This window comes from Hypanus sabinus, chromosome 23 (genome assembly GCF_030144855.1).
Source record: "Hypanus sabinus isolate sHypSab1 chromosome 23, sHypSab1.hap1, whole genome shotgun sequence".
Classification (NCBI taxonomy): domain Eukaryota; kingdom Metazoa; phylum Chordata; class Chondrichthyes; order Myliobatiformes; family Dasyatidae; genus Hypanus; species Hypanus sabinus.
The window spans coordinates 22,096,581-22,122,808 of record NC_082728.1 but is presented as its reverse complement, the minus strand read 5'-3'; the positions used below and the strand labels follow the sequence as shown (position 1 = coordinate 22,122,808).

Below are 26,228 nucleotides of genomic sequence, written 5' to 3'. Positions count from 1 at the left end.
TAGGTTTATTTATTTTGAGATAGAGCACTTTGACAGAACTTTCTGGCCCACACACCACACTTACACCCATGTGGCTAATTGACTTGCTATTCTGTATGTCTTTAGAATGTCTTTAGAATGTGGGAGGAAACCAGAGCATATGGAGAAAACCATGCAGTCACGACAACAACATACAGACCGGTGACAGATGAATGAGGAATTGAACCCAGGTCCACCGGCTCCGTAACAGAGTTATGCCAACCACTACTTTACTTATGCTGCCCCAAGTTATTCTATTGCTCTAAACTGGGCTGGACCAAAGTCATCTGTAAGTACCCTGTGAGTTGATTATGAGGTGATTTAATCAAGTAGAATGCTTGTGGTGGGAAATGGACATCTTTATCCAAAATATCAATGATCATTTCCCTCCACAGATGGCGCCTGGCTCACTGGATTAATCCAGCTGCTCCTTGTTTATGCTCCAGATTACAGAATCTGCAGTCTCTTATGCCTCCAAATATAATGCATTTTTAATGCTTTTAATGATTTTTAATGATTTCAGTTTGTTGCAAGTAAAGATGGTTTAAGTTATTCACTTTAGGGGAACATAACAAGAGTAAGTAGTGAAAAGCAATGTAATTCACATAACTGAATTATATAACGATGAGCAGATCGTTGTTCCTCTTGACTTATCCGTTTATTTGGGTGGCAGGTGGAGATACATCTCTACCAAAGGAGGTGTATGGTGTTCCTTCCTTCTGCTAGCCTGCAGGTCACCCTGAACACCTGCTTAGTCCCTCAATCATGTGAAAAATGGTTGTACGAGCAGCTGGTGCAGATCACAAATCCTGGTTCTGCAGCCATTCCCACTGACGCCAGACAATCTCTGAAGAGTATTGACACTTGTGAAGACACCACCCAGAAGAAGGCAACGGCAAACCACTTCTGTCAAAAAATTTGCCAAGAACAGTCATGGTCATGGAAAGGTCACGATCATATGCCCAGGTCATACGACACGGCACGATTCATTTATGCATTTGAATTCAAGGTGGATGTCAAAGGTAGGAAAAATATAGTTAGCTGTCCAGTAAATTTGATCAGAATGATAAAGTTCATGAGGACATTCAAAATACAAAGATTATTATTAATATCAGTTTCAAATATGAGTTTCCTACTTTAGCTTCTTTAGACAGTTTAAGCTGAAATCAGTAGAAACAAAGTAGAGTTAATTCAAATGGTAAAATCTATAAGTCTCTTCTGTGGCTTAGAAGCAAACAATCCCATTGGTCCTGTGTGATAATATTAAAAAGGCCCATCGTTCATGTAAGCCTCAATGAATACAGTATTCCCCTGTAGTTCAACAAGTCAAGTAATCACCAAAAAAGTTAAAGTACAGAACAAAAATATATTCTTATGGAAATTTTGTGAGAAAGAATTAACCAAATAAACACAAAATACAAAGGAACAAATTTTGTCAACTTTTTTCCAAGGACTCACATTAAAATTACAACATGAACAGTCTTCCAGGAATATATTAGCTCTGTAACAAAGGGTGTGCTGTATCTCTTAATTATTCATAGCAAGGCTGAGAAAAGTTTAATGATAAGAAGAGCATGGAATAAAAACTGCTAAGTGTAACTCTAAGGTGGTTTTAAAAGCAACTTCACCTTTCGAAATAAATTAATATCTATTTCAGACTAAGTATTAATGAAATGATCTGTTGTGGTGTTCTAAATTAGAAACTGAGTTAAATTGATCATGGTATTAGTTCTTTTTGTTACGTATGTTTGTCCGTATGTTTTTAGTCAGACATGCTTCAGTCGGAGGGAAGACTTGTGTGGATCCTGAGGATTATGGATTGGCCATGCAGGCACAGATGGAAACATCCTAGACTCCTAATGGAAGTCAGTTGGAAAAGGATGACAGTAGAACAGGACAGGAAGAGAGAGGTAGCATAACATCTTCCTAGTCTCTCACCCCTTCCTTCTCCTCTCCAAGTTGGATAAAACCTCAGTGCTAACTGGAGAAGATCTAGGTGCAGCTTAGCGTTTATGACGATGATGTGAACAGCACAGGGCCTGAATATCATTCAGCCACTAGCCATTCAATGAAGTTCCAATGCTGACAGCTGATTTTCTCTGACGTGCTCCAGATAGGAGCACACGATCAATGATTCGAACGCGCAGGATCATGAGACGTTGTAGAAAGTGGTGGATTCTGCCAGATGCATCTCTGGCATGTCCCGGCCAGCCCTTGGTAGTATCTATATGAGGCGCTACCCCACCAGCCAGCCCATGCTGTCTTCTCGTAGCTACCATTGGGCAGGAGGTACAGAAGCCTGAGGTCCTACACAACCAGGTTTAAGAACACCTATAGCTCATCTATTATTCTGTTCCTTAGTTAACCTGCCTAATCCTAATGACAACTTCAGTATAATACCATGACTATAGTATACCACAACACCATGGCTACATTGCATGACTGTTGACTTTGTTATTTTTTGTTCTAATTATTTTCTTAGTTGTATATTTTTTGCATAATTTGCATATATTTAATGTTTGTTTTGTTGTGTACCTGATGCTATGTACCTGTAATGCTTCTGTACTTGTGTACATGAGGTAAGTTTGACTTTGAAGTATTCATTCAGGGGATTCTTTGTTTAGTCTTGGGAATGATGGGAAGACAGACTCAAGTAGCCCAGTCTTCCCTTTGAGCAGAATCCTATTGACCTTTGTGAGGCAGAGAGTTTCTCATCCAGGCAGATTTTTAACTGGGGATGGGGAGCAACGCATGGAGATGCAATGATTGCGCATAGGTCATTTCAAAGCAACTCCTCAGGGACTTTGATCAGGCTTCCATTCCAAGTGTAATAGTATCAGCAGAGAGTTTGTCATTTATTTTACCTATTTACAGATACAGTAATGTAACAGGCCCTTCTGGCCCACCGAGCCCCCCATCCCTGGTTCAATCCTGACCTCCAGTGCCGTCTGAGTGTGGAGTTGGTGGGTTTTTCCTTCGCTTACTCCAGTTTCTTCCCACATCCCAAAAATATATCAATTTTTCAGTTGATTGGATAGTGTAATTTTCCCTAAGTGAGCAGGGGAATGGTGAAAACTCTAGGGAGTTACTCAGAATGTGCAGGGAGCAGAATGGGTTTAGTACAGGATTAGTGTAAATTGGCCGCTGGTGTTTAGTGCAGATTTAGTGGGTCAGCAAGAACCTATATGTGGGACTCTATATGACTATCTATCATTCTAAAGAACAGCAGTATTAATTCAATTTATCACTAAATCCTTATCAGTAAAACATTTTGAATGGAATTCACTATCATTATAAAGTATATACTAAGTGTGTGAGTAATTGAGTAATGTTTTGTTCACAGTCATTAAGTTTCTTCTGATAATGAATTACACTCTGTGGCCACTTTATCTGGTACCTCCTGAAAATAATGAAGTGGCTGCTGAGTTTGTGGTCTTCTGCTGCTGTCGCCCATCAAGGTTCAACATTTTGTGCATTCAAAGATGCTCTTCTGCACACCACTGTTGTAGCTTTTGGCTAGTTGAGTTACTGTCGCTTTCCTGTCATGTTGAACCAGTCTGGCCATTCTCCATTTACAAGTCATTTTCTCCTACAATGACTTCAGGTTCGCTGAATTTTTTTTTTGTTTTTCACACTTTTCATACCTGTAAACTCTGGAGACTGTAGTGTGTAGAAGTTCCAGGGGATCAGCAGGTTCTGAGATACTCAAACCTCCCTGTCTGGCACCAATGATCAAAGTCAAAGATAGATCACATTTCTTCCCTATTCTAATGTTTGATCATGACCATATAATAGGAATATAATAGGATCAGTGAAAAGCTACACACAAAGAATAACAAACAGCCAATATAAAAGACGCCAAACTTAAAGCAACACACACACAAAATGTTGGTGGAACTCAGCAGGTCAGGCAGCGTCTATGGAAATGAATAAACCGTCGATGTCTTGGGCCAAGACCCTTCTTCAGGACTCTAGCTTAAACTTAAAGTAGATAGATAGAGGACACTTGGTTGACGACAGAGAGTTCATCATGAATCTTTTCATGGACGGTAGCTTCGACGTGGTGCACACGGCATGGAATGGAGGCGTAGTTCAATGATAGGCAAGCACACTGGTGAGGCTGGAGCTGCTGCCAGTGATCCAGGGATCCAGGTTCAAATCTGATCATGGGTACTGTCCCTGCAGAGTTTGTAAGTTCTCCCACTTACCACATGGGTTTCCCTTGGGCACCCCTGGTTTCCCAAATATGTGCTGGCAGATTAATTAACTATTGTAAATCAGCTGTAATGTAAGGTGACACCAGGAGAATTGGCGGCAGTGGAAGGGTTTGTATGAGAGAACAGGCAATTACTGGGTTAATTCAATTGATAACAACACTCTGAGAGGCACAATATGCCAAAGGGAAGAAAGGCCCCTTCCCGTACTGTGAGAGTGATAAATGATGATCATTTACTGGGTGGAATTGCAAATAATTAAGGCTTATTAGGCTATTGTGTCTAGTGTTGGAATTAACTGTGTTTTTTAAGGAATTAACTTACTTTAGCTCGGGATTTTTATGAAGTTCAAGTTTATTGTCACTCATCTGTACACATGTATACTGACAAATGAAACAACATTCCTCCGGACCAAGGGTGCACAACACAGTGCATATAACACATCAAGAAATAACACCACTGATAGATTAACAAATAATAAAGTTAAGTTAAAAAGTAAACAGTATAATGCTACTAGTGCTTCATGCATGATGAGACCTGGTTGGTGGTAGGGAGCTAGGCAGCCTACGGCCTGGGAGAAGAAGCTGTTTACCATCCTGACAGTTCATGTCCTAATGCTATGGTAACCCCTGCCTGATGGTAAGAGGTCAAAGAGCTTGTAAGACAGATCATTGGGAATGCTAAGGACCCTGAGTATGTGTTGCTTATCCTTATTCATCAGCATATTTCAGAAGAAAGCTGCCATCAAAAACAGTGCAGAACGCTGACTTGCTCTGTCACGTCTTCATCCCATATGGAACTTCCCTGTCTCCCTCAGAGAGATAACAGGCACCACAATCCTGTCTGATCATTTTGCAAAATCACATAGCACTCAATTTAATCCTTTTAAATGCATTATAATGAATAATTAGAGATCTCACATCTGTTCAGAGGGTTACCCCTCCCTCGTCCCTGTCTATTCCATTAAGCGCCTCTAAAGATTGATCATGTTGAACTAAGTACCTCAGCTGTCTCGGAAAGGAGATTTATGGTATGGATTTAATTGTGAGTGTAAGGTGTGTTTAAAATTTTACGGAGAATAAACATGCCAATGTGTTGATGTCAATAATCTCACCACAGAGTGGTTTCCCTTGTAGAGTTTTCCTACTGCAACGTGTTGTTCTTCCACGGACTTTGGCAAGTGGAAGCTGCTCCTTTCGAGTGGAATTCCCCTTCAGTAATGTGTTGCCACTGATGCAAGAGGTAATAACCTACATATGCTTAACATTTGTGGCCAAGTAACCTTAAATTATAAAACAGAAAAATTAAATAAGAGGGAAGTAAGAGTTTGCATCATCTTAATGTCAGGGATTTGGCAAATTCAGATTGAGTGCAACGAATGTAACAGCTTGCTTTCATATCTAGAGGTTTTGACTCAATATTGTTTGGAAAAATTGCCATTACTTGTGGAAATAGTTCGTCAATTTTTAAAGATAGCTTGCATGAAAATGCACATTTATGGTTTCTGGAAGAATATAAATGTTCCAGGGTCAGCACAGTGGCACAGCTGACAAAGTTGCTTTCTCATAGCTCCAGAGCCTAGGTTTAATTCTGACCCCTGCAAGTGTCTGTGCAGATTTTCCACATTCTTCCCCTGGCCATGTGGGTCTGCTCTGATTAATTCATCACTGTAAATTTCCCCCAGTGAGATTTTGCAAATTAGCTCTTGATGGATGGGCACAGACCCAATGGGCTGAAGGGCCTCTATTCTTCTTCAGGAGTCCAGCATCTTCATTTTGGTGGTTTCTGCATCATTTTCACTTTCATTCACTATTGTGTAGATGAATCGCACTACTAAATGCTGGATTTTTTTTCTGGCATGCTGTTCTTATGGGCTGTTACTTGTTAAATCTCATGGGTGACCCTCCTACAGTGAATGGAAGATCAAAAGCCCTACACTAATTTTCTAGAATTTTCTTACAGTGCTCTTCTATTAGTTGACTTGTGCTGGAAAAATGGGTTATATCTGCATTAGGTTGTGCAATGCCAACCTCAAACGCACACACCTTCATGCTACCCACACAGCTCCGCAGATGAAAATTATTTTATCGCTTGAAAACAAATGTGAAACAGTGTTAACCAGAATTCCAACTCAGAAATAAGAAATTTGATGCGGGCTCTTTGAGGGTCTTGACAGTAGTACAATCATTTTGAGGCACATACCACCACAGTTGTCCAGCACATACTTAAGGTTTTCAGCCCTTAAAGACATAGCCACACACCATTAAGATATACACTTAGTGGCTACTTATTAAGTGCACCTGTACACTTTCTCATTAATGCAAATATCTAATCAGCCAATTATGTGTCAGCCACTCAATGCGTAAAAGTATGCAGAAATGATCAGTTGTTCAGACTGGGGAAGAAATGTGATCTAAGTGACTTTGACCGTGGAATGATTGTTGGTGCCAGATGGGGTGGTTTGAGTATCTCAGACACTGCTGATCTCCTGGGACTTTGGTGCACAAGTCTCCAGAGTTTACAGAGAAGAGTGCGATCACCAAAATCAACCAGTGAGCAGCAGTTCTGTGAGCAAGAACGCCTTGTTAATGAGAGAGATCTGAGGAGAATGGCCAGACTGGTTCAAGCAACAGTCACTCAGACAACCACGCATCACATCAGTGATGTGCAGAAGAGCATTTCTGAATGCACAACACATTGATGGATGGGCTACAGCAACAGAAAGCCACAAATATACACACAGAGACCACTTTATTAGGTACATCAGGTGCCTCATATAGTGGAGACTAGTGAAGGCTGCAGGAACAGAGAGGATGGCTGCTTGGGATATTGTTATAACTGTATGTGCTATCTATTTTCACACTTGTTTCCATATGTGTCCTACCCATGGGACTGAGCTACACGGAGATCACCGAGCTACCTACAGTTATCTCAATTTTTATATTTTTCAAAATGCACTTGTTCTTTTGAGTGCAGATTGAGAATATTGGAATGTGTAGGAGCAGTCCTCAATAAGTTTTAGGGACTGTCCTGATATCAGTAGTGTTACCTTCAATCACATCTGAAAAAAGACCCAAGCAAGATGTGTTCCTGGTTTTCTGTGGAGGTTCTGCAGAAGTTTCGTGTCAATGCTGTGTAAAGTTTGTAGTGCACTATGATAGACATCATCAGGAACATTAAGATGTCATGTGTGTTAATGTGGGACCTACCCAGGGCAATTCTGTGATTACCTCAATGTTGGAAATTTGGTAATATTCACTATGCCAATTTGCTCCAGGTAAAATTGATCGTGATTTGCCGAATACTGATAACAGCAACACAATGTGGTACAATGTTTGAACCTTCATTCATTATCCAGGACAAGGACATGTAACCCTTGTTGTCAAAGAAGTTCATTAAAGGAAGTGTAAATTCACACTTTTTTTGGACCTCTATCAAACAGAATATACTGTGGCAATCTGTAATTGACGGCAACCAGCCAAGTGTCATAGAGCACAACGGCTCAAAAACAGGCCCTTTGGCCCATCTAGTCCATACTGAATTGTTAGTCTGGCTAGCCCCATTGGCTCACAGCTGGACCATAACCCTCCATACCTCCCATCCATGCACCTATCTGAACTTCTCTGGAATGTTGCAACCGAACCGACATCCAACACTCCCACTGGCAAACCATTCAACACTTGCACTGCTCCCTTCAGGTTCCCCTTAAATATTTCACCTTTCACCCCTCAACCTATGACCTCTAGTTCAGTGGAAAAAGCCTTCTTGCACTTACCGTATCTATGCTCCCCCTATCGGAATGAATTTACTTTAACTGTTTTGTACAATTCCTGCTCCTCATGATGAATTCTGAGTACAACAGCATGAGAACATAAGACACAGGAACAAATTAGGCCATTCGGCCCATTGAGTCACTGCGCCATTCCATCCTTTCAACCCCTTTCACCTGACTTCTCTCTGTAACCGTTGACACTTATACTAATCAAAGTTAGTAACAATATTCGCACTAAATATACCCAATGACTTGGCTTCCACAGACATCTGTGTCATTGAATTCCACAGATTCACCACCCTCTGTTTGAAGAAATTCCTCCTCTTATCAGTTCTAAATGGACATTCCTCTATTCCAAGGCTGTGGCCTCGTCCTAGACTCCTCAACTATGGGAAGCATCCTCCATGTCCACTCTATCTAAGCCTTTCAATATTCGTTAGGTTTCAATGAGATTTCCCACCCCTCCCCCCTGCATCATTCTTCTAAACTCCAGCAAGTCCAGGCCCAGGGCCATATTAACCCACTCATTCCCAGAATCATTCTCGTAAATCTCCTCTGGACCCCCTTCCCTCTTGCTCTATTAAGTAATGGGCATTCATGTTGTGCATAAGAAGTTATATGAGTATAATCGCATCCACAATTCCCATTACTAATGGGCTTCTCCTCCCATGGCTGTCTTGAGAACACCACCAACCCTTTCTATATTGTTCCTACAGACCGTGGTGCTCATAGATTACAATAGTTATCACCTTATTTCAGTGTTTTGGAAATAGTAGCTGGTCTTCATGCCACTCGTTACTTCCTGCATGAAAGTCTCGATAAGCTTTTCTGAGAACCAAGCTGTTTAACCCTTCACAGATATCAAACGTAAGAACTTAAACCGTATTCAAAACAGGAAACCACAGCACCTGCTTCTAAACTGCTGGGAAAGCTATAAATCCAGTAGTAGCACCAGATTTCTCAACTACCAACAGACAAACTGCCAGCCAGCAATGCTTCAAAGCCTCAAGTTCTCCTCCGTGTTGCTAATAAGGTCTACATTTGGTGTCTGTGTTCTGCAAAACTCTTTCCCCACTAGTCAATCTCCAGCTGACTGTTTTCCGCACAAATGGACCGAGGATACTGAGTGGCTTAATCTCATTTTGGTAGCGGGTCCTTACTGATCTCCATGGCTCCACTCTCACAAATGAAGGATGGTGTTGCCTTCAGTTGTACCATTCAAATAATACGGGCAGAAGACTGGAGAATGCGGTTGAGAGAGAAAATAAATCAGCCACAATCAGTCTCGATGAGCAAATAGCTTGGTTCTGCTCTTATGGTCTTATGTTCTTATTATGGATGTTGCTTAAAATATGGTAATCTGTCATCTGTAATCTGCTATTTGCTCTGACATGGCTGATTATAATCCAAGAAACTACCTCTAGCTTGATATCTACTATCAACATATCCTTTTATATCACTTTCCTTCCTAGGTAGGCAACTAAATCACTCTTAAATGAAACCATGCACTTCTCTTCAACCTTACATTGCGACAGCAAGGTCAATATTCTCATCTTCTGAATTGCTTACAGGAATTATCAGTAACTAATATGGGCTGGCCAGTAGTGTAGTGGCATCAGCACTGGACTTCAAGGCAGTTTGGTCAGGTCCCAACTGTGCAGAAGAAAGGCAAAGTACTTCTGTATCTTGCCACAGAAATCTCCCCATAGGGACTGCTGAACCATTTAAACTGCTAACTCCCATCAACTTACACTGGGACCATTGCCCTCCATACCCCAACCATTCATGTGCTAATCCAACCTTTTCTTAAATGTTGAACCGTCAACTGTATTCTTTTCCATAGATGCTGAATTCCTTCAGCATTTTGCCATTTTGAGTGTGTTGCTCAGTGGAAAAAGCCTGCTTGCATTTACCCTGTCCATACCCCTATTAATTTTGTATACTTCTATCAAAGCTCCCCTCAATCTTCTACACTCTTAGGAATAAAGTTCTAATCTATTCAATTCTTCCCTGTATCTTAAGTTCTCCAGTCCCGGCAACATCCTTGTTAATTATGTTTGAACTCTTTCAATCTTGATATCTTTCCTGTAGCTAGGCGACCAAAACTCCACAGGTCTTAGGCAATTTCAACAAAACATCCCAACTCATGCATTCAAGATATTGATCTACAAAGGCCAAAGTCATCATCGTCATCATGTGTCATTTCATCTGACGCGGGTGATCATGGTCTCATGACCATGATTGGTACTGGCAAACTTTTCTACAGAAGTGGTTTGCCATTGTCTTCTTCTGGGCAGTGTCTTTACAAGGTGGGTGACCCCAGCCATTATCAGCACTCTTCAGAGATTGTTTGCCTGGTGACAGTGGTGCACCAGCTGCTCGTACGATGATCCACTACCTGCTCCCACGGCTTCACATGACCCTGATTGAGGGGGACTAACCACATGCTACACCTTGCCCATGAGTAACCTGCAGGTTCACGGAGGAAAGGAGGGCCTTACATCTCATTTGGTAGAGGCGTATCTCCATTCTATCGGGAAGGTAAATATACATAATGAAGATATAAAAGTATTAATTACAATAAGATATATATGTATCTTACTGTTATTTATAGTTTTATGCATTGTACTGCTGCTGCTAAAGAACAAATTTCTCAACAAATGCCAGTAATATTAAACCTGACCCTGATTCTCTCAGTTCTGCAATCATCCGTGTTAATATTATTAGCAATATTTCTACAAACCACTGCCTTTGGCCTTGACGCCCAGGAGGTTTTCCAAATCACTGATACTTTGGATATTTGCTTGAGCAATCATCTTCAGGACATCATCTGGGAGACCTTCCTCTTTGTCCACGTCTTTTGGCATATCCTGTTCAAGAGAAAGAATGCGTTACAAATCTAAAGATAAAATAAATGCTAAACATGGAGAGGCATTGGGCAACAACATCTCCTCCACAGTCTCCATCACACAGGTACACCACAGAGCTGTGTGCTTAACCCCCTGCTCTATTCGCTCTATATCTATGACTGTGCGGCTAAGCCCAGCTCCAATGCCATATTCAAGTTTGCTGATGACACCACTGTTGTGGGCCGGATCAAAGGGGGTATAGGGCTGAATCAGCGTATAGGAAGGAAATTGAAAATCTGGCTGAGTATTGTCATAAGTACAAACTCATGGGTAACACGAGAGGGCACAGTTTTAAGGTGCTTGGAAGTAGGTACAGAGGAGATGTCAGGGGTAAAGTGGTGAGTGCGTGGAATGGGCTGCCAGCGACGGTGGTGGAGGTGGATACAATAGGATATTTTAAGAAACTCCTGGATAGGTATTTAGAGCTTAGAAAAATAGAGGGCTATGGGTAACCCTAGGTAATTTCTAAAATAAGTACATATTCAGAACAGCATTGTGGGCCAAAAGCCCTGTATTGTGCTGAAGGTCTTCCATGTTTCTATGTTTCACACTCAATGTCAGCAAGACCAAGGCACTGATTATAGACTTCAGGAGATGGAGACCAAGACCGTGCATATATTTCAGGCAAAAGTTGATCGTTTCCTGATTGCTCAGGGCATCAAATGATACAACGAGAAGGGAGGTGTTTGGGGGGTTGAGTGGGATCCAGGATCAGCCGTGATGGAATGGGAGACCTGATGGGCTGAATGGCCTAATTATGTCTTATGGTCTTATAACCAGAGGTCCATGAGCCAGTCCTCAATGGGGGATCAGAGCTGGAGAGGGTCAGAAACTTTAAATTCTTTAGTGATATGATTTCAGAGGATCAATTTTGGATCCAGCACATAAGTACATTTATGGAGAAAGCACAGCAGTGCCTCTACATCCTTAGGAGTTGCGAAGATTCAGCGTGACATTTAAAACTTTGACAAACTTCCATAGGTGTGTATTGGAGAGTGGATTGACTGGCTGCATCACAGTCTGGGTATTTCAAATGTCTTTGAAAGGAAAATCCTACCAAAGGTTGCGGATTTGGCCCAGTACGTCGCGGGTAAAGCCCTCCCAACCACTGAGCACATCTACGTGAAACGTTGTCATAGGAAAGCAGCATCCATCATCAGAGATCCCCACCACCCAGGTCATGCTCTCTTCTCACTGCTTCCATCAGGTAGAAGTTAGAAGAGCCTCAGGACTTGCACCACCATGTTCAAGAACAGTTACTATCCCTCAACCATCAGACGCTAGAATAAAAGGGGATAAATACACTCACTTCTCCCATCTGTGAGATGCTGCTACAACCAATGATCTCACTTTAAGGACTCTTTATTTTAATATATCATTTTCTCTTTATTTCTATTTATTTGTATTTACATTTTTGCACAGTTTTTTGTCCTCTGCACTCTGATTATGTAATAGTTACTGCTCTGTAGATTTGCTGAGTATGCCCCAGGAAAATAAATCTCTGGGCTGTATATAGTGACTCTTGATAGCAGAATCTACTTTGAACTTAAACATGGGGGGGCGGGGTTGTGATTTAACATTTAGAACTCAACAGGGAAGGAGACAAAGGGAAAGGGAGGAAACTGATACCTAACAAATGAATCAATGAACATGAACTTTGCCTCTCTATAAGTTAACACAAGTCAAAAAGTTTGGTGCTGCAAACATATGATACAAAAGCAAAAGATTCACTGGCCCACTGAAACTTTCTGTATGTTGAAGCTAAGCATCATGAATCACAGTCTTCTCCAAACCTCAGCAACATTGAATGTCAGATCAGAAAGTCACAGGGAGAAGCAACATTCTTGTAAAATTTTTCTCTGGTTCTCTGATAATCTAATGGAGCTTGAGGACATCACAGCAACAGTAGGAACAGATCTCTGTATTGTATCTATATTCTGAGGGAAATTATATCAGTCACAACTAAGAACTTTCCTAGCTCCCCTTTGAATTTGTGCAGCTAATCTCTATTTTATAGGTAATTAGCAACTTCTGCTCAAAGCTTTGGCCTGCAATGAGAAGGGAAGCCTTCTCAACCCAACCTGGTTGTATCTTAATGCATTTTGTAAACCTTCACCAACCAGAACAACTCAAATAATCTACCTACCGGGACAATCTGATTGCTTGTCTGTATTTAAAAGCATAAAATAAATATCCACACTTCTCCAGAGTTAAAAGATAAGCCTATCCAAGCTAATTTTGTTTTTGATTGTTCATGAACTAAATGTTATTCTAGCTATCTTCCTATCAATATTATCCAGAGTCTCCATAACATCCAACTTGTGATGAGATCAAAACAGGAAATGCATTCTGAATAAGGATTTGTTGAAGAGCATCACAATGTTGTGTTATTGTACCTTATCCTCTACATTTCTTACCAGTAGATTTCTGAATGGACAATGAACCAACCTATGAACACTACCTCATTATTTTTCTCTCTTTTTGCACTGCTTATTTAATTTATAATCCATACATATATGTGTATATAAGGCTCTTTCTTGTTAAACTGGGTTAACTTGAAGAGCTGCAAGGCGTACGAGCATGTGGAGTTTGCCTTGCCTCATGGGCTCCTGTAACATAAAATACAATCTGGAAGACATGGCTTGTTGCTTCACCACAGGCAGATATAATTTGACATTATCATTTTCTCATCCAAGATTTTATAATTACCGCAAATTACTTTATCATCCATGAACAGGCAGACTCTTTCCCAAACACCTTTACCCTGGTATCTAATAGATTGTGAAGATCAATAACTCTAATACCAATCTGTATGGGTCTCCTCAAGTAATACCTCCTACGTACAATAACTATGAATAACAAATACAGAGAATGGTGGACACTTTCTACAGGTCTGACACTGTCAGAGTTAATATTTCAAGTCAAAGAATATTTATCTGTTCTGATGAAACCCTGACTCTGTTTCTCATTCCACAGATCTGCCTAACCTGCTCGCATTTTCTGTTCATTTTTATCTCAGCTACCTAGCACCTAGAGTTTTTTGATTTTCATCAATAATAAACCTCATCTCAGAGAATGCAAGCAGTTGCTGATCTGACATTGGGTTGGTCCTCTTATTGCATGAGAATCATTTATTGGAAATGACCAAGGATCGGATGTGTGTTTTTTGACAATTAGTAAACTCTTTGATATTTTGTAGCCAAATGCAGATAAATTAATGCAAAGACATTGGGCTCAATCTCCTCTGCTCCCACAATTCTTTTGGCTTTACTGTGGCCAATTTGCTTCCAGTTTGCAGAGTGAATAATCTGCACATGACTTTCAATGTCTGGTAAATTGTATGGAATAATACGTTGTCTGTAACTCATACATGCCGAAGGTGTGCAGAGTGAACAACTCTTTTCAGAGTACCATATAAAATGCAGGAGAAACTCGGCAAGTAAGGAAACAGCTATGGAAAGCAATGAAGACTCTTCATCAGGACCGGAATGGAAGGGGACGGGTGGGAAAGCCCAGCTGGGCAGAGGGGAAGGACTACAAGCTCGAAGATGATAGGTGAAGTCAGGTGAGGGGGTAGGTAGGTGGGTGGAGGAGGGGGTGACAAAGTGAGAAGATGAGAGGCGATAGGTGGTAAAGGTGAACGAATCTGATAGGAGAGGAGAGTGGACCATGGAAGAAGGGAAGGAGGACGGGCACCAGAAGGAGGTGAGGAGAAGAGATGGGACAGAGGGGAGCCAGAATAGGGAGTGATAGAAGATAGAAGGGGAGCCAGAATAGGGAGTGATAGAAGACAGAAGGGGAGAAAAATCACCAGAAGTTTGAGAAATCAATGTTCATTCCATCAAGCTGGAGGCTACCCAAATGGAATATGAGGTGTTGCTCCTCCAACCAGAGATTGGCCTCATCAGTGAGTTCTCTAACTTCCAGAGATGCTGCCTGACCTGCTGAGTTCCTCCTGCATTTTGTATGTATTTCACTGGATTGTCTCTTGTGTGTTTAAAACCCTTTTCAGAGTCGCAGCACTTGTTGCATTCCAACATTACCAAGCTGAACTTCAATGATCCCTTGGTTGTAAGGAGCAATGCAAATTATCTCCTTAAGCAGCATCCTCCTTTGGAAGAATTCTCATTTGCTTCCAGGGCTGTTAGTGATTGATCAGAAAAAGAACAGCCTGGTGAGAAATGTGTATTTATTATTGTCAGATGTGGTAAAATTTTCTTAAGTCTTGGGGAATGGTGTGGTTAAAGCTTGGATTTCTCAAATATTATTTTTAGCCATGTCCTTTTCCTTCCAGACATTTTCCTGTACTGTACACCCATCGAGTTTTAGCTATAGACATTTTCATCAAAATTATTAGCAGCAAAATCCATGTACAATAATGTTTTAGGTTACCCTTGCCTCCCTGCCCCGACTGCAAGCTGGTCATGGCCAGTGACTCCCCATATGCAGAAAGAAACTCTGAACTGCCCCACTTACATCTAGATCCAACATGTCAGTTGGTGCTGTGTGTGTGTGTGTGTGTGTGTGTGTGTGTGTGTGTGTGTGTGTGTGTGTGTGTGTGTGTGTGTGTGTGTGTGTGTGTGTGTGTGTGAAATTTACCTCTATCTCTATCAATCTTTTTATTAATTAAATAAAGTACATATGTATAAACAAGAGGAGATTGATCTCAAATATCTATATCGATAACAATTCATATAAAAGGTAAAATAAACAGTATCAAGATCATACATAGTATTAATCTAATAGTATATAATAAAAATAAGATAATCAATTCTCCTCTTATCATTCCATGAAAAGAAGAAAAAAGATGAAGAAACTTTTATAATTGTATACACACAAAAAAACCCACTAAACAAAAACAACAAAAAGAGAGAAAAAAAGGACTGGGTAGCTCATACTGAGAGTAAAAGCAGGAAAAAGAGGGAAACCTTCTGATCATATCCAAAGTTTTGAGAAAGTAACTGGAAGAGCATTAAATCAAACCATATGAAAAGATTGAATAAAAGGTCGCCAGATTTCTTCAAGTTTAAAGGATGTATCGAATGTCCGACTTCGTATTTTCTCTAAACTTAGACAGGACATAATGGAAGTAAGCCAATAAAAAACAGTAGGTATCTCTATCTTGTTGCTCATCTACCAGTGCTTAGACAGGTAGATGTTCTAGGGCACCTTAAAGGAGAAAGGCAAGGCAAAATAGTGGTTAGCAAGATCGCTTTACAGCGCTAGCGATCACTGTTCAAGGTTTGATTCCCACTGCCATCTGTAAGGAATTGGTACATTCTCCCGTGACCATGCGGTTTCCACTGGGTGCTCCATGTTCCAAAGATGGAAGTTAGGGTTAGGAATAGTAAGTTGTGGGCACACTGTATTGGAAGCATGGCAATACTTGCGGGCTGCCCCCAGCTCGACCCTGAGACTTTGTTGGTCGTTGGCACAGAAATTATCATTATATGTTTCGATATTTTGGTGTGGAAAAGAAAGTTAATCTTTTTAAGGCACACAGTTTCGATATTTTGGTGTGGAAAAGAAAGTTAATCTTTTTAAGGCACATGGTTTAGCTGTGTGTCGAAGGGGAGTCACATGCACTCGTACCATCGGAATCTTGCAAATGGAAAGAGATCGAGTGATGAAGGTGGATGTGATGTGGAAGGATAATTAGGTATGAGGTTATCAGTGTCTTCAATGACCTCGACACTCACAGTTTGGCAGTAGTTCCAGTGTCCTCCATCCTGCCACTCCGCTAACTGTACAGGGGATTCCTGGGTCCTGTGGAAAGAGGCTCCCTTTCTTCTCCACCTTACTGACCAGAACCTCCAGAGCTGTGCCTGAAAAGGTTCTCATTCTCACCTGTCACAGCCTCAAATAAGCTCTTAAAAACTTGTGTCATGACTTCTACCAGCAGACTGAATATAAACATCTCGCCTTGAGAGTTTGCCAGCATATGTGGCTTTAATCCATGCCAGCTGGACTCTGCCAGTGCCAAACCGCTTTCAAAATTGGACTCATGGTCTGTGCAAAGAAAATAAATAGTGCAGTTAATGTTGCCTGGACACTGAAATCATTATCATGAGTTCAGACTATCCTGTACCAGGACAAACAATCACAGGGTGCTTCCAGATTATCATCACAACACAAATTCCAGCTGAATCTCCATGTCTCTTGACAACTATACATTTCTGTCTCCCTCTTCAGCTAACACGGGCTTTCCTTCCCTCTGCATCCTGCTAAGTATGCCCGTAGAAAAAAACGCATCTCAGGGTTGTATGTGTTGATTTGCATTTACTCTGATAATAAATTTTACTTTGGACTTTCAACTTTGATATACAGTGGCCACTTTATTAGGTATACCCATACATCAGCTCGTTAGTGCAGTTATCAAATCAGCCAATCATGTGCTGGCAACTCAATGCATTAAAGCATGCAGGCATGGTAAAGAGACCAAACATCGGAGCGAGGAAGAAAACTAAGTGACTTTGACAGTGAAATGATCATTCGTGCCAGAAATGATTGTTGGTTTGAGTATCTCAGAAACTGCAGATCGGGATATTTTCATGCACAACAGTGTCTAGAGTTTACAGAGAATGGTGCACATAAAAAGTCACCCAGTGATGCTTTTTAACTCACTTCACTGGGAAACTAATATCATAGCATGCTTTCAAACCTCAGAATGCCATTGTTACTAAGAGAGGCATTCCATCTTCAGAAAATTTCTTTCAATTACGGGCAATTTCATGGGAATATTCTAAAACCTCAATGACATACATGTGGTCATTTCCCATGTGTTTTCCACAGAGTGATCCAGAGTTCCAATGGCAGAGTCACGACACGATCCATCCCTCACAAATTTCTCTGTTTGGTTTCTCTCCTTTTCAGTTTTCTGATAATGGGTCTTTGACTTGAGATATTATCTTAATTTTCCTTTCCACAGATGCTGGCTGACTACCTGAGTGTTTCTAGCATTTTCTCACTGCATACCTACAATAACAATTGTGTTTCCTAATTTTCTTAGTAACAGTCAGTCAGTTTCAAAACCAGCTCCTATTTCCCTGTATATTTTTTACTCCTTTCGTTACTAGGTAAATAGAGTAACACATACTAAATGTTGGAGGAACTCAGCAGGTCATGGAAAGGAATAAAGAGTCAACATTTTGATACAAACCCCTTCACCAGGACTTAGTGAAGGGTCTTGGCCCAAAATGCCAACTCTTTATTCTTTTCCATAGATGCTGCCTGACCTGCTGAGATCCTCCAGCATTTTGTATGTGTTACTCTGGATTTCCAGCATCCACAAAATCTCTTGTCTTTATTGCTAAGTAAATAGATATTCATTATCAATTTAGATTTACTGTATGCATCAATGTCTCTGAGTTACTTAAACTGAATTAGTTGATGCATACAATCTTCAGAAAATTTGTTTCAACTTCATAGGAATGTTTTCAAAAGCCTCAGTGATGTGCTTGCGGTATTTTTGCATGAGTCACCACATTGGACAGGAATGATCCAGAATCCCAAAAGTGGAACAAAGGCTCAAAAAATTCACATCTGTTCTTACATTACTTTTAGGCAAATTGACTGGCTGGCAACCCGGTTGCTGTATGGATGCATTCATTCTGCTCCGGACCCCATATACTTGGTGAGAATAGAGCTTTTGCTTCCCATTAGAAGACACTCATTTATAAATCAGGAGATCCTGTTTTGCGATTCAAGTTAGTATCACCAATGACCAGGTTCAGGCAAGGGGAGGAATTCCTTAAAACAAAGGGTCTCAGATCTGAAATATTACCCAATTTTCTTTCCACAGATGCTTCCTGACCTGTTGCCTGCTTCCAGTGTCTTCTGATTTTATTTCAGGCTTTTGGCATCTGCAGTTTTTTTTTGATTATCAATACCTAGGAAGACGGTCTGCTGCTTTTGGAAAGAGAGGCAGTGGTTTAAAGAATTGCCAGTTCCACATCCACCTCTCCCCAATATCCACGCTCCTCTGCAAACACTATGCGGCTATTAGCAGGGATAGGTACATCCCCACACATCAGCAAAGTCTAGATCACAGTGGCATCTCTCTCTCTCTCTCTGCTCTGGTGCACTTTCACCCCAGATCTATCACTGGAGAAATACTAATACAACAATTGTGACTCTACCCTCAGTATTTTTAGGCCTTCTGAAAGAAATGTGTTGAACACATACAAAAAGCACAGGCAAGAGCTAGTTTGTGTGGATGGATCAATCTAACAAATGTACCCGCTATTAAATAATGAAAAATTGATGATAATGCTGAGCAATTTTTTTTTGCCTCAAGATATCATTTTACTTGTAATTAAATCCAGGAGTCTATATGAATGGGGCTACTGTGCAATATTTTCTGCTGGCATATGTAATAGGAGATATTGTGGTCGCCTCACACATTCTCTGATAATCAATTTATTATGATGTCTGAATGTTAGACCCAGTCAGTACTAACCCCATGTACTGCACAGAATAAAGGCCCTGCTTTCAATCTGTTTATGGAAATGGTTGTTTAACAATTTACACTTGCAGGGGATTTCAGAAAAAAAAATCTCTTTCCCTTTCAAAGAGATCTTTTGCTCAGGGAATCCCACCATACCTCATCTCCATTTTAGGAACAAATTTATCAAGAGGCTATAAATAATAACAAATACAACATTTAACCATCCTTTCAGTACAGAGCTACTACTTCCTTAGACTAGGTCCACAGTGCTTTTCTGTAAAAATAATAAAGAAAAAGAGTTGTGGTTAACCACCTTAACTGGCACAACCCTATAACTTAGCCTTGGACCTAATTGGTTATGAATGGTTTAAAGCAACATATGTTCAAATTTCAAAGTAACTTTATTATCAAGATATATGGGTACTGCCCTGAGATTAACTTTAGTTATTTATTGAGACACAGTGTGGATGGAATAAGCTCTCTTGGACCTTCGAGTCATTTTTCAGCAACCCCTGACAAACTGGATTAACCCTAACCTAATCATGGGACAACTTACAATGACAAATTTACCTACCGGTACGTCCTTGGACTGTGGAAGGCAAGCGGAGGACTTGGAGAAAATCGGTACGTTCCACAGGGAAGATGTACAGAGACTCGCAACAGAATGGTGCCGGGATTTAACTCCAGACTCCGAAATGCCCCAGGCTGTAGTAGTGTTATGCTAACTGTTATGCTACTGTGGCACTCAATTATATAGTTACATTAATAGGGAAAGGTTGAATAGGTTAGGACTTTATTCTTGCAGGCATTCACAGTGGAATGTAGAAATACAATAGAATCAATGAAAAACTACGCAAATACTGACAAGCAACCAATGTGCATATGGAATTAAACTGCCAAAAGAACAGTATTTGTAATAATAAACATAATCTTCAAAATGGGAACTGCGCTTATGGATTAAATGTTTCAGTGAAAGGAAATCCTGTTTTACAGTGAAAACACACGGAATACTGAGGACACTTTTCCCCTTTCTTTCCAGTCCTGATGAAGGGTCTCAGCCCAAAATGCCAACTCTTTATTCCTTTCCATATGTAAAGAGGGTTTCTTCTTTTTTGTTAACTAGCAGGAATGCTAATTTGCTGATAACGAGAATGGTATTCCTTTGTAAACCAAATGGGGATTAATGTTCTTTCTTCTGAGTCTGTAAGCTTTTGTTGACGGGCTTTTGGGCAGATCGGCGCGAGGGGGTCGAGAGAGAGGACGCAATGCTCTAAGCTGGGCGAGGATCGGACCCCAAAGGGGGGTCCGAGGCCGGGAGATTCTCCGAGGGGGGGGGGGATGAAGCTAGATGTGCTTGGTTGACCACTCGGAGGGTCCTGAGCTGTTTGGAGAGTCGAGGAGTTCGGAGGGTCCTGAGCTGCGAGTCGAGGAGTTCGGAGGGGATCGAATGGTGGCCAGAAGACTTCAGTAATTGAGCTCCAACGGCTGTGCACGAAGTGGTTTGGACTTTGATAAGTTTGGCGCCTTTTCTTTAATTTTCTCTTCATATATACTGTATTGTTATTAATCACTTAGTAATAGTAACCTTTATAAATCGTACTCATTTAATCGCATATGGTGTACTGTCTGTTTTTGGGCGAGGCGGGGACATCACACAGCATCCACACCAGCTGATTACCCAGTTTGGCGGGGCCGAAGGCTGCTCCCCCTAGACAAGAACGAGCTGAGCCAGCCTGAGGCGACCCAGGAGGTTACACATAGATGCTGCCCGACCTTCTGAGATCCTCCTATGTTTTTGTGTACGTTATTCTGGATTTCCAGCAACTGCAGAATCTCTTGCGTTGGCCCTGACAAAGCTTGCATACAAAATTTCAGCTTTAACATAAGAAATAAAAGTTTCACTTCTGAGAGCTAATAAAGATCACTTCTAATGACATGAAGCAAGTGTCTAGACACCACTTCCACTGGGGCTGTAGCGAACTATAAAACATTTGTACCATAAGACATTGAAGCAGAATTAGGCCATTTGGCCCATCGACTCTCTCCACCATTCTGTCATGGCCGATTCATTATCCCTCTCAACCTCATTCTCCTGCCTTCTCCCTGTAACCTTTGACACCCTGACTAATCAAGAACCTATCAATCTCTGCTTCAAAAATCCCTATTGACTTGGCCGCCACAGCCGTCTGTGGCAATGAATTCACAGATTCACTGCCCTTTGGCTAAAGAAATTCCTCCTCGTCTCTGTTCTAAAGGGATGTCCTTGTTTGAGTGCTTCACTGAACTTACCAACGGAAATTTACTAGGTAGTTTGTCATTGCTGGGAGAGGTGTAATCAAATTTCAGACCAACAAATCAACAGAGAAAAAGTTCAGAAGAGTGAATGGTGCAATTTTGCTTCACTAAATTGGGCATTTGGGGCAATTCTTATGGATGGGCTTTCTCACAAACATTGGATTAAAAAGTAAAACTTCAGGTGATCCAAGACTAAATGATTGAGGTGGCATTCAGGTGGGCAGCAAATAGATATTATTAGCGAACAAAATTTTCAGGTATAATGTTTACATAAATGCTTGCTCACAACATAGGCAATTTAGTACCACAGAAAGTCAAATCAAATTATCACTAACTCAACAGAAAACCATGAAGCTCCTGAACTCCCTGCTCCATTGTATTCAGTGTCACTGGTTAATCTGTTCCATACTTTACAGTATTTAATATTAATGCACTTCAGTTTGTTATTTAAGTGTGATTATCTGTAGATTTTATCCTTACCTTCTCAAGTTATCGAATGCCAAGTGCGTGATGTGTACTGCTGTGCTTTACACCCTGGTTTGGAGAAACAAAGGTGTACGCCAGTTTGGAGACGACTGAAACTATAGAGGCGCCTCCCCTCTCTCTACAACAGGAAAGGTACTCACCCAAATTTTATGGGATCTATTGCCTGAACCTCAGTGTGGCTTCTGTCCAGCCAGAGGAACAACCAACATGATTTTTACAGCACGTCAATTGCAGGAGAAAGCCGGGAAACAAAATCTCCCCCTTTGTATGGCCTTCACTGACCTTACAAAAGCATTTGACTCCGTAAATCGTCCTGCCTTTTGGCAAGTACTGACTAAAACCGAGTGCCTAGAGAAATAACTGAGGATCCTGTAGCTCTTACACAATGATACGAGTGCAACAGTCATCAGCAACAGCGGCTCTGAAACAGCACCTTCCAAGGTCGAACAGGGTGCATCATTACCCCAACTGTGTTTGCTGTTTTCACTGCAACCGTTCTTCACCTTAACAGATTCAAGGCAAAGAGCAGGGTGTCAACTACTTCCATGGTGGAGCTCCAATATGCAGGCGACACCATCATAGGTCTCTCTGTGGGGGATCTGTGGATTACTGTGCTTTCTACAAGCTCCTGGAACTTGATCTAAACATCAAGAAAACCTATCAAGAAATCTTGCACTAGCTGCACAACATCAAGCTCCTAAACCTCCACCCATCCAACATCCCTCTGGAATACACTGATCATTTCCCACATCAGTGGGAGTGTGGAATGAGCTGCCAGATGAAGTGGTGAATGCGGGCTCACTTTTGACATTTAAGAGAAACTTGGACAGGTACATGGATGAGAGGGGTATGGAGGGATATGGTCCAGGTGCAGGTCAGTGGGACTAGGCAGGAAAATGGTTCGGCACAGCCAGGATGGGCCAAAAGGCCTGTTTCTGTGCTCTAATGTTCTATGATTCCATGATTCTATATTGGCAACCTTCTTCCTTAAAAAGCCAAATAAATTGCCGAATAGGCTGTGTGAGTGGAGCCTTTGCCAGGCTGAGAAAGAGGATCTTTGAAGATCAGGATATCAAGACCAACACGAAGCTTCTGGTCTATAAAACTATAGCCCTCCCAATCCTGCAATGTGGAGTGAAGTCATGGATAATATACAGCAGGCACATGAAATCCCTAGAAACTTGCCATCAAAGCTGCCTCTGAAAGATTCTGAGAGTTAGCTGGAAGAACAGCGTAGTAAATCCAGCATCCTGGAGGAAGCTAACATTAACTCCATAGCCACAATCGTGACTTAACACCAATCGCAATGGGTCGGCCGCATCTTCCATGTGCCTGACTCCCGCCTCCCTAAACAACTCCTATTCGGCCAACTCAAGGATGCAAAGCGCACTCCTGGAGGGCAGAAAAAGCAGTTCAAAGACACAATCAAGACCCACCTGAAGAAGTGCCACATCAGCCTGAATGGATGGGAGAAACTAGCAGAGGATAGGAAAAGCTGTATATGACAGCACAGCTCGAAGAATACTTACACCATGCTGCTGAGACAGGGAAAGGCCACCACCCCAATGGCCTACACCTGCCAACACTGTAATAGGACTTGTGGATTACAGATGGTCCTCTTCAGTCATCTCAAGGGCCACAAGTGACCAGATCAACCACCAGGAGAAGAATCATACTCGACTATGAGTGATCGCTGATGACGATGGAGGTGTCCGGAGAATCGTTGTCTCATTTCTACATACATTATATGGTTATATACATTATATACTTGTATATAGTTAAATGACAACAAATTTGACACATATAATATGAAATTTTGTTGCTTTGTGACAGCAGTACAGAGCAAAGGTATGAAAGTATTATAAATTACAAAATTAAATCAGTAGTGCACAAATATAACAAGGCAATGTTCATGCATCATTCTAATAGTAGAGGAAATAACCTGTTTCCTAACCAATCAGTGTGCGTCTTCAGTCTCCTGTAATTCTTGATTGAATGGTAGTAATGAGGAGAGGACATGTCCCAGATGGTGAGGGGGCTTAGTGTTGGATGCTACCTTCTTGAGGCACTGCCGCAATGGTGGGGAGGCTTGTGCCGATGGTGGAGCTGACTGAGTCGACATCCTTCTGCAGTTCACCACAGGGTAAACTGACAAACTGATTTATTATTGTCACAGGTACTGAGGAAGAGTGAAAAAAACTTTGATTTCCACATCATCCATACAGGTATTTCATCCCATCAGTGCATTGCGATAGTACCAGTGAGAGCAATAACAGAATGCAGAATAAAGGTTTACAGTTACAGCGAAGGTGCAGTGTAAGCTGACAAAAAAAACATGCAAAGCCATAACGAGGAAGATTGTAGAGTTCTTTACAGTTCTGAATCTGACTGATGAGCAAGATATCTTGTACTCTATTGTTTACCTGCACTATAATTTCTCTTTTGCTGTTACACTCTATTTTGCAGCCTTAATTTGATTTTATCTTGTTATGATTTGATCTGTTTGAACAGTATGCAAGACAAGCATTTCAATGTATCTTGGTACATGTGACAATAATAAACCAATTCCAACTGTAAAACTTGAATTAACAAGTTCATGTCTCATTTTACCGTGCTCCAAACAGCACAGACTCAACCTGCTCAACCTCTTGCTCCCAAAAACCAGCCCAAAAAATCTTCTCTGCCCCATCTCCAGTGCAAGCACATACTTAAGACCAGCCCTAAGTGAATGGCAGGTCCTTCATAAAAAAACAAGAGGGGACATTTGGCATTCACGAATGGATACATTCATCAATGTATTCGTTCTTTTTACTGACATGTGCATTATGTTTAGTTGATCTTAACAGTACCCCTGCTTATAATAATAAGACAGAAAGTCTTGCAGTTTTGGCAGAAAACATTACATTGACCATTGCACATGATGCCACTTTCAGTTAAAGAATAAAGCTGAGTAAAATGGGTCAAAGTTGGGAAGTGGCCATGGGAAGTAACACTCATCTTTTTTGATATGAGTTAGTAAGGACAACAGTAGCTGAACTTCCTCTTCCAGTCTTATTTTATTCATATTCCAGCCTCTCCCTCCCAATGCCCATCTGCTCCAGTTCTGGTATAACAGAGGAAACCCAATTGTCCTGAGCACCTTGAGAATAGTTAGAGCTGCATTCATCCAGGCAAGTGGAGAATATTCCATCACACTCCTAATTTGTGGCTTATTAATGGCGGAAAAAACTCTCTTGGTCATCAGAGAGTGCGCGACCTGCTCAGCTTCTCATCTCTTCATCCAGCCCCAGTATTTATAGCGCCTGGTCCACTGGAGTTTCTGACCACTGCTAACCCAATAGTCTCAATAATGGTAATGCCTCTGAATGTCAAAATCAGCTGGATGCAGTTTTTGTCTCGTTTGTGTTGGTCATTATCTCTCTATTTTATGGCAAAAGTCTTATTCATCACTTATTGGCCCATGCCTGAATATTGTCCATTGCAGGCATGGAGTGCTTTATACACTGAGGAACTGCATGTGGAATTAAACATACAATATCATCAAGAAACATCCCTATTTTTGACTTTATTATGGAAAGAGGATCAGCAAAGAAAGAGTTGAAAGTGTTAAATCAGGGGCACTGATCTGAGGAAGTCCTATATTGATGTTCTGGGGCTGGAATGGTTGATCTCCAACAAACACAGCTATTTTTCGTTGTGCGAGTTGCAATTCCAACCATCGAAATATGGTTGCCCATTAACCTTGGGTTTTACAAGACTTCCTTGGTACGACTCTGAGTTCAACGTTGCCTCAATGTCAAGGGTAGTCACTCTCACCTCGCTTCCAGAATTCAGCTCTTTGTTCCAAGTCTGAGATGAGTTTGAAGCAGACTGATCCAGGCACAACCCAGCCAGTGAGCGGATTATTGGTGAGTTTGTGTAACTTGATAGCACCTTTGAAAACACCTTCTGTGGTTTTACTAATGACAGAACGTCGATGGAAAGACTTGGGTCCCGTCCTCCTTCCCTTTCTCCTGTGATCCACTCTCCTCTCTTTTTAGATTCCTCCAGCCCTTAATCTTTCTAATCCACCTGGCTTGACCTATCAC

At 41.3% G+C, this 26,228-nt stretch overlaps 1 protein-coding gene across 6 annotated transcripts in view; it reads right to left on the bottom strand.

Moving 5' to 3' along the window:
* Positions 1-26,228, bottom strand: part of LOC132380042 (platelet-derived growth factor subunit A-like) — an 83,755-nt gene that overhangs the window by 39,707 nt on the left and 17,820 nt on the right. For 3 of the 6 annotated variants that reach the window (XM_059948526.1, XM_059948530.1, XM_059948528.1), the window contains one exon: positions 10,748-10,874. In XM_059948526.1, the coding sequence (XP_059804509.1) occupies positions 10,748-10,874 (127 nt within the window). The remainder of the gene's footprint in view (positions 1-10,747; positions 10,875-26,228) is intronic. The other 3 variants (XM_059948527.1, XM_059948531.1, XM_059948529.1) reach the window with 1 other exon arrangement.